This window comes from Grampus griseus (genome assembly GCF_964374135.1).
Source record: "Grampus griseus genome assembly, chromosome: 13".
NCBI classification, from domain to species: Eukaryota; Metazoa; Chordata; class Mammalia; order Artiodactyla; family Delphinidae; genus Grampus; species Grampus griseus.
This window is the reverse complement of record NC_139007.1, coordinates 11221186-11238460: the sequence shown is the minus strand read 5'-3', so window position 1 is coordinate 11238460 and position 17275 is coordinate 11221186. Positions and strand designations below refer to the sequence as shown.

The 17275-nt window shown below is 39.9% G+C and overlaps 1 protein-coding gene across 4 annotated transcripts in view; it reads left to right on the top strand.

The window, feature by feature from the left end:
• The window catches only part of COL12A1 (collagen type XII alpha 1 chain), a 114575-nt gene that overhangs the window by 70577 nt on the left and 26723 nt on the right, over positions 1–17275 (top strand). For all 4 annotated transcript variants that reach the window (XM_082668652.1, XM_082668650.1, XM_082668649.1 and 1 more), the window contains 11 exons: positions 456–572; positions 723–869; positions 1400–1474; positions 5900–6039; positions 7931–8054; positions 8220–8363; positions 10117–10281; positions 12508–12546; positions 12645–12783; positions 15989–16131; positions 16422–16531. In XM_082668652.1, the coding sequence (XP_082524778.1) occupies positions 456–572; positions 723–869; positions 1400–1474; positions 5900–6039; positions 7931–8054; positions 8220–8363; positions 10117–10281; positions 12508–12546; positions 12645–12783; positions 15989–16131; positions 16422–16531 (1343 nt within the window). The remainder of the gene's footprint in view (positions 1–455; positions 573–722; positions 870–1399; positions 1475–5899; positions 6040–7930; positions 8055–8219; positions 8364–10116; positions 10282–12507; positions 12547–12644; positions 12784–15988; positions 16132–16421; positions 16532–17275) is intronic.

The window sequence follows — 17275 nt, the reverse complement described above, 5'->3', positions numbered from 1 at the left end:
TCAAATGATGGTTAACAGTTTTTAGCAATAAAGTGTTTTTAATGAGGGTATGAACATTATTTTTTTAGACATAACACTATTGCACACTTAATAAACTACGGTATAGTGTAAACATAACTTTTATGCACTGGGAAATCAAAATATTTGTGTCACTCGCTTTATTGTACCAATATTTGTTTTATTCTGGTGGTCTGAAACTGAACCTGCAGTATCTCAGAGGTACGTCTGAATGTGGATTTTCCTTCCCTTGAAAATCAGTCATAGAAAGGGAGGTCGGTTTTGACAATACCATGTTTTCGTGTTTGTTTCACGTCTGTTTCTTATGAAGAAACAATGTGAGACTTTATTTTTTTCAGCCACAGTGGAAGTTTTAAAATTGTGCTGTGATTAAAAGTATGCTTTTTTTTGCCTTTATTTATGAAGTAAATCTATTTATTTCTGTCCTTCTTTTGTAGTATATTTGAATGTGACAGATCTGAAAACTCACCAGGTCGGGTGGGATACATTCTGTGTTAGATGGTCAGCTCACCGGGCAGCCACTTCCTACAGGCTAAAACTAAGCCCTGCAGATGGTACGTGTGCAAAAAAATGACCTGGAGCACATAGTAGCTACATTTAAAACTTCAGTAAAGGTGTCATTCTATTTATAAAATGATGTATCAGAATGTCTTTAAAGATAATTGCTGGTGACACTGGCATTTTTCCTCTGCTGTCCTAATCAGGAACAAGAGGACAGGAAATTACAGTGCGTGGATCAGAAACCAGTCACTGTTTCACCGGCCTGTCACCAGACACTGATTATGGCGTCACTGTCTTTGTGCAGACACCAAATCTTGAGGGACCAGGTGTCTCTGTCAAAGAACATACTAGTAAGTGTTTGAGTAATCCGGGGAGTCTCTGTAAGGCTTCAGAGTAGGATGCTCTGGGTGTGGGAGACATAAGTGACTCCTGTGTGACACTTCTCCTTACGAGCGGCAATAGTGACATGATGGCAGGTCCTTGAGGTGGCGTCTGCAGCTGGTTCAGCACCTTTATCTGCAGCAGATCTGTGCTGCCCTGTTAGAGCTGGCGTAATTGTAAGGAATGACCTAAAGGAGGGAGAGCTGGCTCTAGCTGACAGTGAAAGGTGCACATGGATCCGTGTTGGTGATCTCTGCTCATCTGACTGTATCTGAAGGTCTTATGCTCTCCCTTTGCATCTGGGCTTTGCTTCGTGCTGCTGTAGTCAATGTTGAGTGACTACCAATGGTACCAATTTTGGATAAGATAGGATTCCCAGTATGTCAGTGCCCATGACACTTGATTCGTTATCGAGGACTGAAATGGCTCTAAAAATTTACTTTCTGAGATATGAAATGTGCACATGTTGCGTTTTTCTAATTATTCTTTTTAATTCTAGCTGTAAAACCAACAGAAGCTCCTACAGAGCCGCCTACACCTCCTCCCCCTCCCACGATTCCACCAGCCCGGGAAGGTAAGTACAGCCATTAGGCAATGCATTCAGCTGATCGGGATTGATAGCCTTCTTACTTACGCAGTTGATATAGAACATTTCTGACCTATTATTCCTGCTAAAGAGTTTTTCAATTAAAGGCAAAGATTACCAGGCATTTGCTCTTCTGCTCCAGGCCCATTTTAGTGTGAATAAAACCAGTCATAGGGCTTCCCTGGTGGCGCAGTGGTTGAGAATCTGCCTGCCGATGCAGGGGACACGGGTTCGAGCCCTGGTCTGGGAAGATCCCACATGCCGTGGAGCAACTAGGTCCATGAGCCACAACTACTGAGCCTGCGCTCTAGAGCCTGTGAACCACAACTACTGAGCCTGCGTGTCCAGAGCCTGTGCTCCGCAACAAGAGAGGCCGCGACAGTGAGAGGCCCACGCACCGCGATGAAGAGTGACCCCCGCTCGCCACAACTAGAGAAAGCCCTCGCACAGAAACGAAGACCCAACACAGCCAAAAATAAATTAGTAAACAAACCAATGAACCGACATTAAAAAAAAAAAAACAAAAAAACCCAGTGATAAACCACTCTGCCTCTTCAGCTGGGACTCCGTTTCCTCGATTTTGCAGATGAAGGTCTAGGGATGCCTTAAATAATCCATTGTCACACGGAGGGCATTTCTGTCTTGTGGCTGCTGGCATCAACAGGCACTGGGGACCTTTTGGGCTAAATTTGCAGCATAACCCCTGGACCTTTGGCTTTGGAATTCCTGGCTTCTGACCTAAGAAGGGCCCTGGATTACACAAAGCTAAAATATTTCCATTCACCAAGGTTGGAGACATATTTGTCCCTTGTAGTAAACTGGTAAAAAGACATAGACTGAGCTATTAAGATTGGTCTCTCACTAATTTGGGGCAATGCTCAGTGCTTCATCAAATTAAGTTTTAGCTAATTAACTACCGGTTTATTCTTTTCCCACATTCTGTTTCCAACATTTAATTGAAAGTATTTTTCTTTTCTCTTAGAAGGCTCTAGAACGTTATGGTTATTAAGCCTATTAAAGAAGTAAAATTAAAAGTGTATTATTATGGGATAAAATAGTAGTGTGTTTCTTTAGACTGTTGAAAGGAATTCAGTAAATATTTTTGGCTTAAAGACATGTTAAGCAAGACGAAAAGACAACCCTCAGAACGGGAGAAAATATTTGCAAACGAAGCAACTGACAAAGGATTAATCTCCAAAATATACAAGCAGCTCATGCAGCTCAATATCAAAAAAAACAAACAGCCCAATCCAAAAATGGGCAGAAGACCTAAATAGACATTTCTCCAAAGAAGACATGCAGATGGCCAAGAGGCACATGAAAAGATGCTCAACATCACTAATTATTAGAGAAATGCTAATCAAAACTACAGTGAGGTATCACCTCACACTGGTCAGAATGGCCATCATCCAAAAATCTACAAACAGTAAATGCTGGAGAGGGTGTGGAGAAAAGGGAACCCTCTTGCACTGTCGGTGGGAATGTAAATTGATACAGCCACTACGGAGACCAGTATGGAAGTTCCTTAAAAAACTAAAAATAGAACTACCATATGACCCAGCAATGCCACTCCTGGGCATATACCCAGAGAAAACCATAATTCAAAAAGAGACATGTACCACAATGTTCATTGCAGCTATTTACAATACTGTTTACAATAGCCAGGACATGGAAGTAACCTAAATGTCCATCAACAGAGGAATGGATAAAGAAGATGTGGTACGTATATACAATGGAATGTTACTCAGCCACAAAAAGGAAATTGTGCCATTTGCAGAGGCGTGGATGGACCTAGAGACTGTCATACAGAGTGAAGTAAGTCAGAAAGAGAAAAACAAATATCATATATTAACGCATCTATGTGGAATCTAGAAAAATAGTACAGATGAACCTATTTACAAAGCAGAAATTGAGACACAGACATAGAGAACAAACGTGTGGACACCAAGGTGGGGAAAGGGGGTGGGATAAATTGGGAGATTGGGATTTAACATATATACACTACTATGTATACAATAGATAACTAATTGAGAACCTACTGTATAGCACAGGGGAAAAAAAAAAAGAAGGTACAATCTGTTTGTAGGGCATATATTAAGTTTACCTTAAAAATGCATTCCACTATACAGTAGGTGCAGAAAAATACTGTTTGATTCCACTTAAATGAAGTACCTAGAACAGTCAGATTCGTAGAGTCAGAAAGTACTTTGGTAGATGCCGGGGCAGGAGGGCAATGGGGGGTGGGGAGGGGGAATGGGGAGTTAGTGTTCAGTGGGGACAGAGTTTCAGTTGAGGAAGGTAAAAAATTAGGGAGCTGGATGATGGTAAGAGTTTCACAGTAATGTGAAGGTATTTAGTGCCACTGAACTGTATAGTTAAATGTGGTTAAAATAGTTTGTTTTATATTATGTGGCTTTTACCACGATAAAAAAACATCTTAAAAAATGGATCATAAACCCACATATAATAATTAATCTATAAACCTTTGTGACCTGAAATTAGGCCAAGATTTCTTCCATATCACACCAAAAATGTGAGCAAAGAAATAACTGATAAATTGTACTTCATCAAAATTAAGAACTTCTCTTTGAACAACATTGTTAAGAGAATGAGAAGACAAGTCGCAGATTAGGAGAAAATATTTACAAATCACATAATCTGCTAAAATACTTATATCCATATTACATAAATAATTCTCAAATCACAGTAATAAAAATACAAACAACCCAATTTTAATAAGTGAGGAAAAAATCTGAAAAGACATTTTACCAAAGAAGATGTGTGAATACTCAGTATCAGTCATTAGAGACATGCAAGCCAAAACCACAATGAGACACCACTACACCTATTAGGATGTCTAAGATTAAAATGACCACGTGTTGGCAAAGACGTAGAGTACCTAGAACCGTCATACGCCGCTGGTGGGAATGTAAAATGTATAACTACACTGGAAACAGCTTGACAGTTTCTTAAAGTTGAACATAAACCTACGGTACCACTCAGTCATTTCATTACAAGGTGCTAAACCAAGAGAAATGAAAGCATATGTTCCCACAAAGACTTCTACATGAATATTCATAGCAGTTTTATTTGTAAGAAAAAAAAAACCAGGTAATTGGAAAAAAACAGGAAATGACCCAAATGTTCATGAAAAAGTGAAATAATAAGCAATAATGGAATAAATGGAATTCTTCTCAGCAAGAGAAAGGAACAAGCTATTGTTAAACACAACAGCATAGATGAATCTGCAAATGATGGTGCTGGGTGCAAGATGCCTGAGGAAAAAAAAAAAGATACTGTCTGATTCCATTTATATAAAATTCTGGAAAACTCAAATTAATCTATCGTGTCAAAAGGAGATCAGTGATTTTCTGGGGATGGGAAGGGGTGTGGAGAGGACTGACAGGGAGAGACTATTATAAAAGGACACCAGTGAACTTTTGGGGGGCATGGATATGTTTGTTACCTTTTTGGTGGTAATGACTTACTTCTCTGGTGTATTCGTATTCCACAACATATAAGATTGTGAATTTTGAAAAAAAAAAAGACATGTTAAGGTTTTTTTCTTCATAGGCTTTATTTTTTAGAGCAGTTTCAGGTTCACAGCAAATTTGAGCTGAAAGTACACAGAAGTCCCGACATGCCCTGCCCCCTCACCTGCACAGCCTCCCTCCACTCTCAACATCCCCCCTGCCAACCCGGAGTGGGACGTTTGATACATCCTGTGAACCTATATTGCCACATCTTTATCACCAAAGTCCATATTTACATTAGGGTTTATTCTTGGTGTTATACATTCTACACGGTAAGCTTTTATCACTAAAATGTTAAATTTTTATTTTCAGAATTTTTAGCTTTCAAGTCTGAAGATTCTAATTAAAGGTGTTTCTTTATTTTATTCCATCCCTTCCCTCCCTCCATATGATTCTAGTGGCCTAATTTAAAATGAAAAGACACCTTATCTACACCAAGTCTTTGATAATTATATACAAAAATCTCCAAACCCACTGAGGGCTCTTCTTAAGTTCTGAGCATGGTTGTTTTTTCACTTGATTTCCTCCTTAGTTATTGTTTGAAGCTCCTTGAAGAATCCCACGAGGAGGGAGCGTATGTTTGCAGAATGACCAGATGGAGTAATTCCAGAGCAGAAATTGAGGGCCAGTTAGACTAGCGCTTTTCAGACTTCACTGGGCCCATGAATCATCTGGCACCTTGCTACTGTTGATTCGGTTGCAGGACATTTGGGGTGGGCCCCAGGACTCTGCATTTCTATCAGGCTCCCAGGCGATGCCGTTGCTGCTGAACCACGCTTGGAGGAGTAGCAGGGTGTTAGATTACGTGTCTCAGTTGTGTAACTTCACTTAAATGAAAGAATTCATGAGATTTGGGGCTTCCTCTGTGTTTTTCCCCCAGTGTGCAAAGGGGCCAAGGCAGATATTGTATTCTTGACTGATGCCTCCTGGAGTATCGGGGATGATAATTTTAACAAAGTTGTAAAATTCATCTTCAATACTGTGGGAGCCTTTGATGAAATCAGTCCTGCTGGAATTCAGGTGGGTGTCGTTTCAAAGGTTATTCATCTGTAATGTCTTGCTCTTTCCTTTAAACTTTTAAGTAGAAAGACTTTTCAGTATAAACTCCATTTTGACTTTGTTATTTTCTCTTTCCTTTACACATAGACTTTTGGGAAGGACTTGGGTGCATATGATAAATAAAGAGAAAAATAAATATTCCTCTAGGTATTCTCTTGGCGAGATGATATTCCTGTTGCAGAATTTAGGGGAGTCTAACTCTAACTTCCTGCTTAAATCTTTTGACAATGATACAGTTTCCTGAAAGGTCATTTTATGTTCTGGAAGTTAAATGCATTGTGATTGTTGTACCCGTTAAGTCAGGAGATTCAGTGATGGATAGTGACTGGAGGGGCTGTGTGGAACCCTACTGCCCCCTCTATCATGACACTGCAGATATTACCTGAACCAGAAGAAGAAAGGCCATTGTTAACTCAAAGGGAAATTAATTTGTTTTCCTACAATGATAACTACCAATTATCTTGCTTTGGAATCACTCCAAATTTATTGCTTTCACTAGAGTGGGAACTTAGAAAAATTAATCCTTCCATGACACACCTCAAAGAATAATTCCTCGCTTAGCTCTGACCCACCAGTAAAGCTGAGAATCTCCTCCACTCCCAACATACCCCTGGACTCAGGGCCGGTGGCTCTGTTACTTACTACCTGGATTCTGCAACCTCGAAGACCCACTTCAATTCCACCCTTTCTGGAGAGGCTTCCTTGATAGTTTTAGGCATTTCAGACTCCTGAAGGGTTTTGTTTATGTTGCCGTTACGGCACGTATCTCTTTATATTGTCACTATTTGTGTGATTCTCTTCTGTCTAAATCATTGACTCCTTAAGGCAAGAGACTGTATTGTGTTATTATTTTTCTGAATTCTCTTTCCCTTCCCATTTCTCTTGGTGAAGTTTCTTCTTTATTTAGGCAGGTACATCTTAGAGATGTTATGAAAATAAGAGATTTTTGACATAAATCACAAATAATTTCATAAACAAATCATGTCTTCTTTTATGCAATAATGCTTTGTGGAATATGTTGAATTTCAAATCCCCAAATAATTCTGTAGATGTTATTCCAACCCAAGAAGAGTAAAATGTCAGGCTAGTTACAGTCTTAAAGTGTGAGCAAGTAAGCCTTTTTTGAAATCCTTTTAGAAATTAAGATTTCTGATAAAAAATAAGAAAAAAAGCTACCATATTTTATTAACTTCTATGTGCCAGCTACTTTGTATACATGATTCTCATTCCTTAAACTGGCCATAGAAGTAAGTATAATTATCTCCATTTTACTGATAAAAAACAAAGGCCCAGAGATGTTGGGAACCTACCCAATGTCACAAAGCTATTAACTGGCAGCGCTAGGATTTGAGCCCATTGAATCCTGACTATAAAGCTTTTATTCTTTCCACTAAATCACACTGTCACTGAATTGGTGACGAGTGCTGATTGTTATCACTCATGTGCCATTTTTATATTACAATGAAGAATAGATGTGGTCAGTGAGAAGGGTCAGTTGTCTGAGAAGCAATTGCTTAGCCAGTATTTGAGCTCAAGATGGTATGTTCTCATTTCTGATCTTGGAATCTCATTGCTCTCCAGCTTTACCCATCCCTTCTTACATCCTAGAGAATAAATACAGTGCATGTACATTATTCATATCAATTACTGACACTTTCATTGAAGATCAGAAATCAGAGAATTTAGTGAGACAACAGTAGTCAGTGTTATAATATTAGCTATAAAGAGCATACCATATTCTGTCAGGTCTAATAGACTTCTTTTTCCCATTATGCAGCTAGAAGAATCACTTGACAATTGAAACATTAAAAGAGGCGACTTACCCTCACCACCAAACCGCCTTTCCTTTCAGGTCTCATTTGTGCAGTACAGCGACGAGGTCAAGTCTGAGTTTAAGCTGAACACGTACAACGACAAGGCCCTGGCCCTCGGGGCCCTCCAGAATATCCGGTACAGAGGAGGAAACACAAGAACAGGTACAGTTCATCAGCGTGTACATAGACCTTTACTCTCCAAAGCCTTTGGAGTGATAGGCGGAGTGTAACTCTAACATTCAATTGCTTCTCGGTTGGGCGTGGCTAAGGGCACTTGGAGAGCTTCCACTGAGATGACACTAAAATGTTCCATGCCACATTCTATAGGCAAAGCTCTCACGTTTATCAAGGAGAAGGTCTTGACCTGGGAGAGTGGTATGAGGAAGAATGTCCCCAAGGTGCTGGTCGTGGTCACAGACGGTCGGTCACAGGACGAGGTCAAGAAGGCAGCTTTGGTCATCCAACAGTCAGGTAAGCACAAGCATACATTTAAAAAAAAATTTTATTAGAGTCTAGTTGATTTACAATGTTGCGTTAGTTTCAGGTGTACAGCAAAGTGATTCAGTTGTACATATACATATATCCACTCTTTTTCAGATTCTTTTCCCATATAGGCCATTACTGAGTATTGAGTAGAGTTCCCTGTGCTATACAGCAGGTTCTTATTAGTTATCTGTTTTATATATAGTAATGTGTATGTGTCAATCCCAATCTCCCAGTTTGTCCCCCACCTCCTTACCCCCGGGTGACCGTAAGTTTGTTTTCCACATCACACGAGCTTAAGTCTGATGCCTCGTGATGGCACTCATTATTTTCACAGTTTCAAACGTCCAGGAATGATTGCAAAAGACCAAAATTACTGATTTTACTTTAGTTTCTGTTTTAGTCTGTATTCCATACCCTTCTAATGTTAGTTTACATTTCATCATGGAATGGTTTGATAATTGCTCAGAAATGACATGGTGTATTCTTTGTATAAGACGTGCCTCAGGGTCAGTCCCCCATAGTGGCTGGAAGCCTACACAACAGCAGTAATGGGATGATCCTCGAGCAGGCTTCCTGCCATAGCATAAATGAGTCTCGATGCTGGTTCAGTCCTATGCAAGGAGAGGCATCGGTTTAGCACGTCCTGGCAGATGCAGATCCCAAACAGATTGCTGGAAGGTTCACTGCAAAGGAGCAGAGAGACCTCAGGGAGATATTGCTGGTGTAAATCTTGTCAATCAAACATGCTGAAAGCCTCCTTGTTACACTGCCCTTTGGATTAGGTATTCAGGATGATTAGAGATGAAACTAAGTCTCTATAGTTGCATGAACACCCCCAATCCTTCAGGCAGCGTCCAAGGTGGACATATTTTAGAGAGAATTCTATGCTATGCATGATTTATTGTGGTGTAAATCGTAAAGTCCTTCGTTACATGGAATTTGTCATCTGCACATACATGGGTCTTTGGCTAAAAGTGAGTCATGACTAGTGCTAAGTCATACTGTGTCTTCTTACAACAGAGATTGTTCTATGCACTGATCTTTTTATAAGTTGTTGCTGTTACGTTATGCACTTTGAGCAGATTCCTGTATATTTTAGGCTCCTTTGTGATTTAACTTTGGGGTTATGAATGCTTGCTTCTCAAGTTACCTTATTTATATCTAATTATGTAACTAATTCTACTGTTGAATTAAGCTTTCGGAGTGAAAACTTTGTTTATTTGTATTAGCCTAAATAAGTGAAAGTTTATTGCCAGTGGGACTTGTAGATTCCATTTTGAAAGTGGTCACAGTGCTGACTTTGAGCCTGAGTTTATTGAGTAAATCAGTTTCAGGAATTCAGAGTTTAAAATGAGCCCATTGTTGGTTTCTGAGGCACATGAGCTTGAAATGTTAATGTTGCCTAAGACAGCTGCAGAATGAATGGGTATATTAGGACTGTGGATGTGTGGAAGGAAATGAGTACCACATTAAGTCATTCTGCTATTAAAATGTTCATCTTTTAATTGTTAAGACTTTATTTTAGGAAATCCAATTAATTGAATTTTATAAGCCAGAAAGTAGGAAGACCTGGAAAAAGTACATGTTCATTAAAGAGAGTTTATGTCAATTAAAAGAACTTGTTGCATTAGCTGAGAAAATATGGCATCATTTCTGATAAGATTTTGTTTTGAATTGTTTAAACCATAAAGGATGGAAAAAAGGATGTGTAATTCTCTCTATAAACACTGCTCTGCAGGGTTCAGTGTCTTTGTAGTTGGCGTGGCTGACGTCGACTACAACGAACTTGCCAACATAGCCAGCAAACCTAGCGAGCGGCACGTGTTCATTGTGGACGACTTTGAATCTTTTGAGAAGATAGAGGACAACCTCATCACATTCGTCTGTGAAACTGCCACTTCAAGTAAGTCATGACCCACATGGGTCCATAGTCTCAGTTGTTTTGCAAAAGTAACTACTGAGCAGACCAGGGGTCCCCAACCCCTGGGCCGCGGACTGGGACTGGTCCACAGCCTGTTAGGAACTGGACCGCACAGCAGGAGGTGAGCGGCGGGTGAGTGAGCGAAACTTCGTCTGTATTTACAGCCGCTCCCCATTGCTTGCATCACCACCTGAACCGCCACCGCCCGCCGTCCGTGGAAAAATTGTCTTTCACGAAACCAATCCCCGGTACCGAAAAGGTTGGGGACCGCTGGGGTAGACCGTTCCCTATCCTATACGAGATCAAGTCCGTGCATAAACAGATCCTGGGAAACCACTTGAGAACCTGATGAATCACTGTTCCTATTGAGATCATGCTAACTGTGTGCTTGTCAGAGGTCCATTTTTAGCCTTGAAGACGTAATGTTCCTTGTATGGAAATAAAGTGTTTGAATATATCCTTTTCCCACCGTCCCAATGCCTGTGACATTTGAGAAAATTAATCTTCAACTTAGAAATGCATTTATAGAAGCATTCCGTGGGATGAAGGTTTTTCCCTGTTAGCAATCAATTGGTATTTGTTCCGTCAACATCCGTGTTTCAGGAGAGCCACGAGAAAACTGACTTGTGTGAGTGTGCACTGTAGAAATTCACTTGGTTCCCACTTGTTTACTTGGGTGTAGACTTTTCATATTATACCGAGACCTCAAGCTCAACTCTTAAAATACAGTGAAGGACAAAAGATTGATTACCGAAGTTGGTTTGTTCCTCTTCTCCATCCATGAACTCTGAGTCTTGGGGTCTTAGATTATGGAGACAGTTGCGTGGCTGGTCTAGACCCCTGATCCCAGGCAGGGCTGTGCTTTTTAAGTGTTATGTTTTCCCCTATGAAACATTATATTGAGATCTCAGAACTCGGGTTGGAGGCGGCAGTAGTAAACAAACGTCGGTGGTTTACCGTAAAACTTCGCCGAAGCTCAGAATGGAATCACACTAGTGCAAGTGAGCAGGGAGCAGCAGCTGCCCCCTCCATTCCACGAGGTCCCGGATGCAGCCCTGTGCTGCCCCAGCTCCAGGGCCCAGGGTGAGACCCGCTGTACACCTGCCACTGTGAGGTTTGGTGGCCAGTGTGAGCCTCCATGGCTTGGCAGAGAAGACTGGGTGGCGACAAACGCCTCCTGCCCTTGCACAAATCTGAAGTTTCCTGGGAGAAAAGTTCTTTTTTTTTTAGATTTCTATTTTTTTTTCCACAACTGACACTGTATTTTATTTTTACAAGAGATAAATCAACTGACACCAAGTATTGTAAATGGATGACCACAACAAAAGCAACAATGACTGCAATTACCAAACACGAAGCACACTCACCCTATGTCATAATATTGACATTCAGTCCAGGAATCCTCCACTGTAACAGCTCCTTTACTTTGCAGTGAAAATTGATTTGTATATTTTTCACCTCTGAGTCCTTGTGGGATTTTTTTTTTTATTCAAACAGAAAGTCACAAAAATTATAATCATCCTCATCAGTAAAAGTTCTTTAATCTATTGAAAAACATCTATAAATTTCCCCCCTCTAATTCAATCTTACCATTCTTTTTTTTTTTTTTTTTAATTTATTTTTGGCTGCGGTGGGTCTTTGTTGCTGTGTGCAGGCTTTCTCTAGTTGCGGCGAGCCGGGGCCACTCCTCGTTGCAGTGTGCGGCTTCTCATTGCGGTGGCTTCTCTTGTTGCGGAGCACGCGCTCTAGGCGCATGGGCTTCGGTAGTTGTAGCACGCGAGCTCAGTAGCTGTGGCTCGCAGGCTGCAGAGCGCAGGCTCAGCAGTTGTGGCTCACGGGCCCAGTTGCTCCGCGGCATGTGGGATCCTCCCGGACCAGGGCTCGAACCTGTGTCCCCCACATTGGCAGACGGATTCTTAACCACTGCACCACCAGGGAAGCCCCAATCTTACCATTCTTAAGAACATTGTAAAATTCCAGCTGGACTGGAGAATGTTCAGAAAACATGGCCACACTGGTCAGTAGTATAATTTCACGTACACGTGGAAAGTCTACACAAAATAACTCAGAAGAGGTTAGATTGATAATGTTTTATAAATGAATGAACAGGTTTGTTACTTGATGTATGTACGCAGGTGCTTTCTGTGCGTGTATAATGTTTGTATACCTTGTTGGTGAATCGTACTTAAAGAACACTGTGCTTTGCAGGTTGTCCTCTCATTTATTTGGATGGCTACACCTCACCAGGTAAGCGTTCATACTTGGGCTAATTTATTTCAGGATTTCAAGCAATAAGATAATTAAAATGACCTCATTTCAATATATTTTTTTTTTCTGATGTACAGGTTTTAAGATGCTTGAAGCATACAACCTGACAGAAAAGAATTTTGCTTTTGTGCAAGGAGTCTCTTTGGAGTCAGGGTCTTTTCCCAGCCACTCGTCTTACAGGCTTCAGAAGAATGCCTTTGTGAATCAGCCTACAGCGTGAGTGTGACAACAGGAGTTCCCTTTCTTACCACAGGCCAGATGCTTTTTTGAGGCTTGGAATCTTTGCTGATGTCTTAGAACCCTGGTATTTTAGAATTGAGTCCTATGGATGACCTGGTTTAGTTTCCTTAAGTACGGTTGGGTTAACTGCGTTCCATTGGGTCACACGGGAGACTAGGACTCAAGCTTGCTACTCTGAGACCCAAGAATCTCATCCTGTGTCTGCCATATGATGGATTACTGATCCTTTTGAATTTAAGTCTAGGATTATAGTTACGCTGCTAAGAGAGGTCGTTTAAACAGGGAGGCAACTTCTTCTTTTGAACGTTTCTCCCTTGGTGCAGAGGGACTGCATGGAATCAACGCAGAATGAGAAGAGGAATTCTCCCCAGTGTTTCCGACTCCACAAGATGAAAGACTGCAGTGGCCTTGCTTGTCCATGATCTGTGATCTGACAGGCAGCAGTTAGTTTTATTAAAATTATTTTATTTCATATATTTTTTGCGGTACGTGGGCCTCACACTGCTGTGGCCTCTCCCGTCGCGGAGCACAGGCTCCGGACGTGCAGGCTCAGCGGCCATGGCTCACGGGCCCAGCCGCTCTGCGGCATGTGGGATCTTCCCGGACTGGGGCACAAACCCGTGTCCCCTGCATTGGCAGGCGGACTCTCAACCACTGCGCCACCAGGGAAGCCCTTGACAGATCTCTTTTTTAAAAGGCTGAGCAAAAGAAGCTAAACACAAAATAGTATATTCCATGGTTGCTACTATATAGAGTTCAAAATCAGGCAAACTAACCTATGGTGTTAGAAGTTAGGATAGTATAGTTACCTTTGTAGGGAATGGGGGAAACTGGACAAGGGTACATAGGAAGCTACTAGGCTACTACAACAGGTTATGTCCTATTTCTTAATCTGAATGCTGGTTAGATGGTTTTTTTTTTTTTTTTTTTTCGCGGTACGCGGGCCTCTCACTGTTGTGGCCTCTCCCATTGCGGAGCACAGGCTCCGGACGCTCAGGCTCAGCGGCCATGGCTCACGGGCCCAGCCGCTCCGCGACATGTGGGATCTTCCCGGACCGGGGCACGAACCCGTGTCCCCTGCATCGGCAGGCGGACTCTCACCCACTGCACCACCAGGGAAGCCCAACAGTTAGTTTTTATTGGCTGGTGCTCTGGCAATCTGTTGGGTAGCTCTAGATGTTGGTTATTTTACTTGATGAAAGTTTGTACCTGGGTCCAATAACCAAAATATGTACTTTTTATTTATTAGAATGAAAACACTTGAATGTCAAAAAATATGTGTTTGGCATCTTATGGAGGGAAAAGAACAAGAAGAAATAAAGTTTTCCGAAACTTAGGACAGGGTCAGCCAATGATGCCTGAAATTTGAAATGCTCTGAGAAAGCTGACGGAAAATTCAGAGTAAAACCAAAGTTCATTTCTTTTAAGGAAGCACAGATTGTATTGTAGTGTGACCACACTGTGAGTTCCTAACTCTTTTATGGTTAACCACACTGGTTCGCAGTTTTAGGTTTATCAATGAACCTAAGTACCCAGCATGTAACTCTGTCACCTCAAGATGTGATTCCTACATTTTAACTTATGACAGACCACTGTCCTCTTAAGATTCAGAACTTGTGGCTGAAAGAGGCATAAATGCAATTAAATAACTTTTTTCCTAATCACTCATTAACTAAAAAAGGAGAAAAATGGGCTAGGTGAGAAATGAATTAATATGGAGAAATTATTTTTAATGTGGAATATTATGAAGATGGTCAGTTTATGGACATACAAAAGGCATCGTGTCAGCTTGCCCAGAACATATGCTTTAAGAAGTAGGGCATTACAGAGTATTGAGTAGAGTTCCCTGTGCTATACATATGGGAAAAGAATCTAAAAAAGAGTGGATATGTATATGTATAACTGATTCACTTTGCTGTACAGCAGAAAGTAGCACAACATTGTAAATCAACTCTACTCCAATAAAAATTAAAAAAAGAAAAAGTAGGGCAGCGTTATATTCCAGAAGTACTAGCAGTGTGGTACTAGGACACGAAACCTCAAGAGACAGTCTATGCCCTCTGTCAAAATCCATGGAGGAGTTGCTTCTCGTCTGTCCAAGAGCTGATTTTTTTTGTTAAACCTCTTTATTGGAGTATAATTGCTTTACAATGGTGTGTTGGTTTCTGCTGTATAACAAAGTGAAGCAGCTATACATATACATATATCCCCATATCCCCTCCCTCTTGCGTCTGCCTCCCACCCTCCCTATCCCACCCCTCTAGGTGGTCACAAAGCACCGAGCTGATCTCCCTGTGCTATGTGGCTGCTTCCCACTAGCTATCTATTTTACATTTGGTAGTGTATATATGTCCCTGCCACTCTCTCACTCCCAGCTTACCCTTCCCCCTCCCCGTGTCCTCTAGTCCATTCCAAGAGCTGATTATTAAGCCCCTTTTCCTACCTTCAGGAAGATAGTGCTATTAAATGGTCTCAGACAAAAAACCATTAATTCTGCTTCAGAGATTCCCCCAGAACAATGACTAACTCAACCCTAGAAGGACACATGGGGCCACATTTTACGTCTAACAGCCTTAGAGCCAAGAAACATTTCCTTTTAATTGAATCACAATGTACGTGGCCATAAAATCTATTATTGGTTTTGTTTTGGGGAACATGTGACCTTCTGGAGATTATTTGATTTACTTGATTTTAAGGGAGAACTAGGGAAGTGTAAAAACTATTAGATACAGGGAGGGCGCAATTAAAGCCTTAAGCCATCTTGCTTATGACCTCATACTCCTGATGTTGGAAATTAAATATATTTAGTAAGATTTACTCTCTTTAAATTACATCCCTAGATACAAGTTTTATCACCCTAAAATCATTATATAGTTTTATAATTATCTATGTGCTTAGAAAAAATGATTTATTACCAGTAGGATGAAAGACCACTTGGCAATTTCCCAGACTTTTGTGACTTGATCCGATTATAAATCATCTATTACTGCTTACATAATGGGTCTTCAGTGTTTGCTATTTTGAGGTCATTCTTAAATTTTTCCCCTTCTAATATGTAGCCAGATTATTATAAATGGCTTCTAATACTACTCATGATGAGATTCTAGCCCAAAGATTTAAAATATCCTCTATTTCTGGTGAGAAATCCTTATTAATTAATTAATTTTGTTTCATCCAACAGAGATCTACATCCCAATGGCCTCCCCACTTCGTATACGATTATATTACTATTCAGACTTCTCCCAGAAACTCCCAATGACCCTTTCGCAATTTGGCAGATCACAGACAGAGACTACAAACCACAAGTTGGGGTGATTGCCGATCGTAAGGATTATAATTTATCTTATTTTAAGGCACATGCATGCATATTTTTGATTATGTTTTTCCTTTTCTCTTTCTTTAAGAACCTTCTGGATATATATATATATATATATATATTTACTTGATTATGCTTTTATGTTTAAAGTTTTAAAAATATATCAGTAAATATTTGAATTACATTTTATCTTAACTGAAATTATTAATTGTTTTAGAGAATTCTCCAACAAGAATTAGTACTTTCAATATAGAGTGTCCATGCGTTTGATTTAATAACAATTATGTGTTGATTACAGCTTCTAGCAAGACATTATCATTCTTTAACAAGGATACAAGGGGTGAGGTACAAACTATTACATTTGACACAGAGGAAGTGAAGACATTATTCTATGGAAGTTTTCATAAGGTAAAAACATAAGATTATAGAAAAATAAATATAGAAAAAAGTTATTTGTAGAAAAAGGTATATGACTTAAAATTTAAACTAATTTAATTTATTATTTATTAAAATGTCATGTTAAACTGGTGGAAACATAGCCATGTCTTTTAAAAATAATACCTTATTTCAAAGAATTTGATTAATTCAGAGAAGGAAATTTAAAACGATAGTTCTACTAACCATGAGATAACTACTATTAACATTTCAATGTATTTTCAATGCTAATGTCTTTTCAGAATATGAGTCGTGTAGTATATACAATATTGTATGCCCATTTTTCTACCTACCATTTTACTTTGAACCTTTATGTCATTTTGTTTCAAAAGCTTAATTTTTGTGGATTGTATTTAATTGATCAAATTATTTATTCTTTTATAGAGAATAGTAAGCTGCTTCTGCCTGCTTGTTTATTGAAAAGTTACAAACATGCCAGTCCAAAAGTTATCATTAACTATCAAAATAATTAAGATAACTGTTTACTAAATTAACTTCTGCATGAACACATTTACAACTTCTCTAAAAAAATCTTATTAAAAGTTCTAAGATAAATTCTTAGGGGATTATCTATTCTTGATGATCTTAATTTTTTAAATCTCAACATCGAGGATAAATAGAAACTTGCTGTCAGGAAAATTAACTTACAGATAAGAGTGCTGAAGTTGGCAGCGTTAGAAATGAAAAGCACCGTCTAGGTTAGGAGTGGATTTTTTT